We start from the raw sequence: 8,895 nt of genomic DNA, 5'->3' as shown, positions 1-8,895 counted from the left end.
AGTTGTGCCAGGGGACTTGCAATGACCTCGGCCAGTTCCTTTAGAACTCTAGGGTGGAGATCATCCGGGCCGGCTGACTTGAATACGTCCAACCCCTCCAGAAGCTCCCTAACTAAATCCTCGCTGACCCTAAGTTTGAGAGGAATGCAGTATAAGGGAGTCTCTATAGAAAAAAAAAAGATCTTTCAGAAAAAAAAAAGAAACAAGGATCTTCTGATTTTAGTGTTTTGAAAGTGTACATTCTGATAGAGGAAGAGTGGAGCAACAGGCAAGATTTCTTGGTATACATGCTCAGTAACTGGTCAGACTTATTCATAGTGAGCTAAATTCCAGCTCACTTTCACACACCTAAACTGCACTTAACGCAGCAGCAACGTAACAGTAGCTTTTGGCACTATATCAGTACAAATGGACAAAAGCACCATTGCCTTAAATCTGAACAAAACATGTTAAGTTAGACTAGTTTAATCCAGCTGATACTGATATTGGAGCAGACAGACAGAACAGTTGCATCAATTCAGTGTGATATAGTAAATCAGTATAATTTTAAGCTGGTTCATCTATCTTTACCTTAATTCATATGAGTCATAAATAGAACCCCAGTGTATCTATCTTCACTTTTGTTCAGCTTGCATTTTTGTTTCACTAATCAAAGGATATATTGATGGTAAATTGTCATGCTTTACCTCCAGTGTTTTTTTTTTTATTATTTGTTTGTTTTTTGTAGGTTGAAAGGAAATGGGGGTGAGGTGCACGCTAAACGAATAACGAACCTGTGGGACCTGCAGAACGACTATGACATTGTTGTCAATTGTACAGGCATTGGATCCAGAGAGCTTATTGGTGACTTAAAAATATACCCTGTCAGAGGTCAAGTTCTCAAGGTTCATGCACCTTGGCTAAATCACTTCATCCGGGATCCAGATGGATTAAGCTATATCTACCCAGGAATACACAATGTAACGTTGGGTGAGACAAGGGAGAAGGACAGCTGGAATCTGTCCCCAGATCCTAACATTAGCAAAGACATATTTGACAAATGTTGTGCTCTTGAACCCTCACTTCAAAAAGCACAGGACATAAAGGTGAGGGTCGGTCTGCGGCCAGCCAGGTTAGCTGTGAGGCTCCAGAAAGAGATACTGGTCCAAGGTGAGAAAAAATTGCCTGTGGTCCACAACTATGGACATGGTTCAGGTGGTTTTTCAATGCACTGGGGCACTGCCAAAGAGGCTGCCCGACTGGTGGGAGAATGCATTGCTACTCTGCAGGACCCTCTTCCAAAGGCCAAGCTGTAAACTAAATGGCCTCCTTTTTCAGTTAGCAGCAGGATAATAATGGGTGCATCTACATGTCACCCTATGGTGACATTGTTACTGTGCTGTGCTTTAGTACTTCCTTTTGGTTTTTATTTTAGTAATAGATTTATTGGGCAACACCATCCAAAATGAAGTACTAAAGCATGGCACAGTGTTGCACTATGTAATTCCTAAGGAAGTACTAAAGCACGGCGCAGTAACTGCCCAGACTGCGCTGTATGCGTGGCTCTTGGTTATTTTTAGCTGCTACTTTGCCATAGTATGCTATAATGGGGGACTGTGCCACTACTGTGAAGCAGCTACCAGTTACACGTAGACCTACATGATGGATACATCGCCGTAACGTGTCACTTCTGTGACATAGTGTGACATGTAGGTACTCCCATTAAATCTATTACTAAAATCTTCAGAATGTTATTCTCAAGCAAATGTAAGGGTCCATGTGCCACATTTTTGCCTATGGCTGAGTTCCAGTTGGCCAGAGGAGACCAGAGGGAAGCCAGAGAATTTCTTTGGAATAATCTTATTCAAAATTAGAGCAACTTCAGGTTTGCTTTAATGTATGTTGCTTTTGAAAGGTCAGTAATGGACTATCCATCAGTGAAATGAGTTCTGCTCTACTTTGTCCCTTTCAGGCCTAACATACCTCCAGCAAACCCTTTCTCCTTCCAGACTTTCCCTCTTCGAGGAGTAGGAGGGTAGCTGGCACAAGAACCATTCTGTTGCTTAGCTCTGCAAGGATAACAAAAGACATAGACTCTTAGTAGAGAATCTGGCACTGTCTTTTTCCTTTAGCTAAGAACATAATTCCAGAGTTAATTCAGTATAAAATTAGCTATCTGAGGGACAGAATTAACATGTTAACACAGATAAAGAAAAAAGATCCCGAACAAATTTAAAAAACAATACTATATAGATGATTTGTTATGATTGCTTGAAAGATTTCTTCTCTAAGAAGTGTGTAGACTGTAGATCTTCTCCTGAGGTTGATTAATGCAGGGTAATGCTTCACAAGCCACATGCCTGATAACCATGCACCTACATAGCACTGCAGTTGGATTCAGACATTTGGTTATGCAGTGAGTACCAAAAATCTCTGCAGAAAAAGCTTTCACCAGAAAATCCTACTCCTGCAATTACTTTAATCTAGTCCATCTAGTTTCAGTAGTTCCCAACATTTTATGTAACTCTTTGTTTATTTCCAGTAATGGTTTTCATATTGCAAGCTACAGTATGACTCAATGCATTAGCAGATTTTAACTTTTGATATTGGAAATAAAACATAACTCTGTGGGTCTGGACTGCATTTGCAAATGGCTGTTATTTCATTTGTGTAATGAGTGTATTATCCCTACCTGAGAATGTTAACATTCATTAGAAATGCCAGGCTGAGCAGCCTCTGCCCAGACAATGATATCCCTTTTTTACCATAGGACAGAACAACATTCAGTTCTTGAGCTACACTAAATTCCTCAGTTCTGACCTGGAGGAACTATCTTTGGAGTAAGCCTCAGGGCTGCTTATTCTTGATTACATGAATCCAAGAGCCAGTCTTTCGGCTATGGAGCCCTGGTACATGTTAGTGTCCTGGCCACTTTCCCTTTTCCTGAACAATCTTATGCAGGGTACTAAAGAGACCACTGTGATAAATATATTCTGTTAAGGAGTTCCATGACCATTATGATATTAAAGCCGTATATGCCAGCTCTATAGCTGTTTGGCTTCTCTGGAGCAGTGGAAGCAATTGGAACAGAACTGTGGATCCATTCTAGCATGTCTAAAATTTTCTATAGCCAGGCTCAGTGACCAAGTCCTATGGTCCCATATTCTTCATTTGGTATTCTCATTGCTATGAAGATTTACTGTAATTTATGTCGAAGGAGGCTGTAGGTAAGTAAATATCCTTCATATAGTGCAAGCCAAAGCTATTCCAGCTGGAATTCATGTGCATGTGTGCATGCATATGCACACACCCCCACTCCTTAACAGAAATTAGCTTCTTCCAGAGAGCTGATGCTACAATACAATAAAAAATAGGGTTTTTTCTAAGTTGTTTTTAGTGGTTGTGTCTACACGAGCATTTGATCTAGAAGCAGTTTACTCACGTGTAAAATACTCACAGGTAAATGTCCCCAGGCAGGTGTCTACACATTCAGAGACTCAGGAGCAAATTTGCTGCTCATGACAGCAATCTGCTCCCACCCCTGCTGGCCCTACAACAGCCCCTGCAGCAACCTGGGTGGAGCTCTAGACCCACCCTAGGTGCTAGCCCAGGGGCTGGCATGGGGCCAGGAGACAGCTGTCTCCTGGAAAAGATAAGAATCTCCCAGTCCCCACACCCCAGTCATGGTATGGGAGCCAGAGGCTGGGAGCTCCCTGCTGCTATGGCAGGGGGACATAGTCCCTTCCTAGGCTTCTGATAGCATGTAGCTCCCATAGGGCAGGGAGCATTCTCCTGTCCCCTGCTGCTTGGCTGACCAAGAGCACATTTGCTCATGATAAGAGCAAAATTACTCATAATAAGAGCAGTTTACTATACAGTAAGCATGTGCAAGTGTAGATTTGCATGCTTACTGCACAGTGAACTGCACTACTGGTCAGTAAAGCATCTTGTGTAGACATACCCAATGTAGTCTAATTCCCTCCTGCAATTCCCCCAACTTTCACTGTATTTACTTTATTACAGTGCAGAATTGTGCAGTGTGTTAACTTACGGTTTTATTTGCATCACTGAGATTCTGGTGGCTGCATAATCTTACACTACAATGCAGAGCATTCTAAGAAAACCATTTCTAGGGAAATTGATAATATTGTCTACAGTTCTGTGGGGCTTGTCTTTTGTCTTTGTGCAAACATCTTGATTTTACCCGAGTCCTTCAGGCTTTGCTGCCACGTGTGCCATCTTCAGGTTTTTCCTTGTTACCTGCAGCCCTGGCATGCCTGTCCCTTACAGAGTTGGGTTGTTCTTCTTGTTTTTGAACATGAACTTGTACATGGCTTACTTAGCCTTCAGCCACTTCTTGCTACTTCTTCACAGGGTTTGTCAATCTGGTTCCCTCCTCACCTTGGGCTAATGTGAACACTCCAGCAGGACCACAAGGATCTTAAATGAAACAAACATTATGATAAAATGTATAAAAATTATGGTTATTCAAGATAAAAACTATAAAGACAAACAGCTAGAACTGAACATGAGATTATTATGGAAGTGCTGCTTAACATGTAATTACTGAACTGAGTTGAATTTTGCATGGAAAACATGGATTCAGCCATTTGTTATTTATAAAGTTTACAGTGTATTATCCCCAAAACACTTGCTCTTTAATTACAGAATACATTTTCTGAGATTTTACAAGTAAGTCTGTTATTTAGTTTATGAGTTAAAAATACTTTAAAAGTGACTCATCAGAAATTTAGCATCCCGTATCAATCATTTTTGTCCCACTTTATCTCCATAACAAGCCAAAACATACAATTCGCTAAGCTAGATTTGATTTTTCTTTTTTGGATTAAAAGTCTTTTTTTGCTGTTATTTCTCATAACTGGAAGTATCTCATTTAGTAAGTGCTGTGAAGTAATGCTGTTCTACAGAGGATTCCACAAAAAATGCATCATTTAAAAATAGCTTCCAAATCCTATCACTCTCACTGAGACCAAAGCTATAATTAAGCTTATAAAGTATGCCTTTCTACAGTTTTCAAAAAGAGTTAAAGTCAAAGTGGTCCTTGAAAGCAAAAGGATGAGGCAATTCAAGTAAGGGAAATAATGAAGGGGGAAAAAATACAAAACCCCCCCAATAAAACCAACTTGATACTTTTTAAAAAGCAGTTTAATAATCTGGAACAAGAAACACTATTTTGCATTAATCATAAAAACTAGATGCTTATTGCCTGGTGTTACTACAAAGCACTGTTATAACCCTAATTGTGCAGTTCTATGCATTTGGATTTCTTTTCAATTAATCTTAATTCTGAAAGTCTTGAGTTTGTGGCTTAGTCTATACTTAATCAGAGATGTTTTGCCTCCTTTTAATGGTCAGATCATACAGAGATTTAGGAATTTCCTATGGCCTCTGCATTATCAGGCATGAGTGTTGTAGCCAAAGCAGTAGAAACTCATGCTTTTAGAATCAGTTTCAGGTTTTATTCTTACTGCCAAGGATTCACCCACATACCGTATGTCTTGTTACATATGTTTTTGAGATAGTTACAATATTTCTGTAAAGTTTTCACCATTAAATTATTGCTATGTGCTCTCAGCCTTACAAATCTCCATTTCCAATAGTTTCGTCCGATAACCTAAGGAAGGTGCAATCCCCTAACTGCATAGTAGAGAAAAAGAAATTCATATTGTTTACTTCAGTAGCCCAACCTTAACTGCTATTGTGTGGTTTTCAATCACCAGTCACGTGAAGATCTTCAAGATCCTATCCTAAGATCCTTTCCAGATAGTCTCTAAGGTAAAGGTTTTTACTTGTTCTGTTTTGTTAGCTACGTAGTTATTGTATAAGTATGAAGGATAAGTATATGCCTGCAGGTACCTGTAGTAATCTGCAGACTTTACTTTGGGCATTTATACATGTGCTTTGAGAGGTGTGTGTGGGGGGTGGGCACTTTAATTAGAGAGCCACACTGATTAAAAGTGCCCGAGCACCATGCTGAAAAAATTTTGGCAGGGCGCTTTGAAATAAAGCTTATTCAATAAACTTTAGGTCAAAACACCTTGCCACCATGTTTCAGCCCAGGGATGCTGATACACGTGATGCTGGAGGCTACTGGAGCTCATTAATTTCTATGCTCCAGCAGACTCAATTAATTGAGCATGGAGCTGAAGGGGGAACAAGCTCCTCAGCCTGTTGTCCATCCCCTCCCCCCCACCAGCTCTGTGCTCACAGAGCTTGGTGGGGAACCAGCTCCCCAGCCCCAACTCTGCAATTGTAATTGGGATTGTATAACAGGGGCTGGGAGCTCCCTGCATGGGAGCAGTTCCCCACCCAGCCTGAACCTGGCTGAGATTTGCCCCTGACTGGGACAGTTCCCAGCCATACCCAGGCTGAGCAGGGAAGCATGTGAAGCCTGGAGGTAGCTGGGGACTGTTCTGTTTCAGGCAGTCCCCAGCCAGCTCTGGGCTGCACATGCAGATTTCCCTATGCAGCCTGTTGCTGGTGGGTACTGTTGTGGTAAAGGGCAGGTTCTAGCCCCTTGCCTTAGAGAGAGCTGCAGCGGTGGGGCAGGTCCCAGCTGCCTGCCCCAATATGCTGCTAGGTGCTAGCTGCCCCACTGGCAGATCAGGGCAGGGGGCTGAAACCTGCCCTTCCCCTGCAGCTCTTTCCAAGCCTGGTGCCCCTTATGTGGGAGCCAGGCCAAGAACTCCCTGCTGCTGAGGCAGGGGGACATTGTCCCCACTCCAGCAGTAGACAGCCCTCTGGGGCCAGAAGACAGCTGTCTCCTGGCCTGGTGCTCCCTGCCAGCCTCTGGCTAGCACCTGAGGGGAGCCTGGAGTTCCCCTTGGTGGCCACACAGGCATCTTGTAGGGTTTCAGGGAACTGGAAGCAAATCTGCTCCCTAATCTCTGCAAGTGTAGACACCTACCCCCAAACCCTTACTAATCTAGCCTGGAGTAAATGTACATGTAGACATGCCCAACGTGACCAAGGAGCTGGCTACTAGCCATAGAAATGCACTCTCCCAGGTGACCTGGCTACTAAGTAAGGGATCCCTAACAAAGGTTTGAAGCTGACCAAGGAAGACAACTTGCTGAGAGGAACTGAAGTTACAAAATTACAAGGTTTGGTCCGCGTGGCTTTTCAGACAAACTAGGGCAAAGAGAGAAGCCTATGCCAGAATAGTTAAATAGAGAAGAGAGGACCTGGAGTTCTGGAAAGATGCTCAATAAATCCCAAAAGAAAACTTAGGAGTGGGAAGGATACTGAGCAGGGGCACATCATCCAATAGTGTCTTATTTTACAGTGATCTGATGTTTCTTTCATTACTATGAGTTTACTGTATGTCTACTTGCCTCGAATATCAGGTGCCCCTAAAGGACTAAACTATAAAATGAAAAGGACAAATTTTGGGGAGGCTAAATTTAAACTATTGTGGCATTTGGGTGGAATTCAGCACTGGCTTTAAAACCTAAAGCAGCTGAAAAATACTTCTATTCTGATGAAGCACAAATGAATGCTCACATCACCAGTGGATGTGCCTAGTTTCAGTCTGTTGCATGGGGTGCTATTTTCCTGAGATCTGTGTTCACTTCTATCCATTCTTCAGTAAGAATGGCTTCCTGCCTCCATTTACTGGAAGCGGCCTTTTTGATCATGCCTGTATCTGTTACAGAATAGGGTTCATTTGAACATCTTGTCTTCTCTCTGCCTAAAGTATCACACTTCCCCCTCGTGATTTTTTCTTGCCTGTCGAAAAACCTTGTGAATGCTAATTCAGCCTCAACACAGACCTGGCATTCTGAGGCAATTTATCATTGTCGCTGTAGACAGGAGGAGTTAAATGGACCATCCTTGAACGGTTCCATCTTATTTGTAGCTTCTTACATATAAGAAATATAAATTCTTGACAGATGGTGCCCAATCTGTCATGCTCATAATGACCTTCAAAAGGAACAATTATGGAATAAAAAAGGAGCAATTACAGTTGAGACATTTTTATCAATCCTTATAATTACTGGTAGCAGATGGACTACATTTGATTTTATACCTTGGCACAAAGTGATCATTTATTAAAATGGTGGGGGTTTTTATATTAAAACCAAAGCAATAAAGACACATTGACTCACTGTAGTCTCCTGCCTACAATTCAAAGTAAGTTTGTCAAATTCCTGATAAGCAAGTAGAAATTAATATATGACACTCCAATATTATTTTTTTTCAGTTGAATGCTATTTAATATGGAAAATTCTTCCATCTGAGCAATTATGTGTAGCATAAATGTACTAATCAAAGAGAACATTGTACCCCAATTTTTGTTGATGATCTAACATAAGATCATAATTTTTACAGAGAGATCTCAAAACAGTTTCATCAACACTGAGAAATTTTCTTTTGCACTGACACATTTCTCGTTTTCCACCAGAGGGAGCTGTTGTACCAATTAGTTACTGAAAGCCACGTGCACTCTGAAAAGGGTACCTGGAGCTGAGGGGTGAGCATAGCTGGAAATGTGGCTACAGGGCTCCCACACATACTAAAAGCATAGGCCAAGGGCTTGGATCCTGTAGTTGAACTTAAGATACAACAATATTCAGCTATTATTGTACAAGTTACAGAAACATGTTTGCAACCTGTATTGCACGTCCTGATAAACAGGAGTTGCAAAAGGAAAAATTACAAAAGTGCTCCCCAAAAGGCATTATGGGAAAAACCCTATTCACCTAATTGAACTGCCAGATTGTCGTAGTTCCTGGAGGTGTGAATCTCATACAGAATTCACAACTCAGGTAAAACGCCTGAGTCCTGTAGAGTTGTAGGGTTTAAGACATAAGACTTTGATGCTTGTACATGTGATAGGGGTTTTGTCCTTCAGGGTTGCATTCTGTGCCTCCTAAATTGAAATGGTGGGTTTTA

The 8,895-nt window shown here is 41.6% G+C and overlaps 1 protein-coding gene across 9 annotated transcripts in view; it reads left to right on the top strand.

The window, feature by feature from the left end:
- DDO (D-aspartate oxidase) overlaps positions 1-2,622 on the top strand; it is a 21,246-nt gene extending 18,624 nt beyond the window's left edge. For all 9 annotated transcript variants that reach the window (XM_019537896.1, XM_019537903.1, XM_019537904.1 and 6 more), the window contains one exon: positions 728-2,622. In XM_019537896.1, the coding sequence (XP_019393441.1) occupies positions 728-1,295 (568 nt within the window). In that variant the 3' untranslated portion in view covers positions 1,296-2,622. The remainder of the gene's footprint in view (positions 1-727) is intronic.
- Positions 2,623-8,895: the final 6,273 nt, after the last annotated feature.

This window comes from Crocodylus porosus, unplaced genomic scaffold, assembly GCF_001723895.1.
Source record: "Crocodylus porosus isolate Cpor-Errol unplaced genomic scaffold, CroPor_comp1, whole genome shotgun sequence".
Classification (NCBI taxonomy): domain Eukaryota; kingdom Metazoa; phylum Chordata; order Crocodylia; family Crocodylidae; genus Crocodylus; species Crocodylus porosus.
This window is presented reverse-complemented; position numbering and strand designations above follow the sequence as displayed.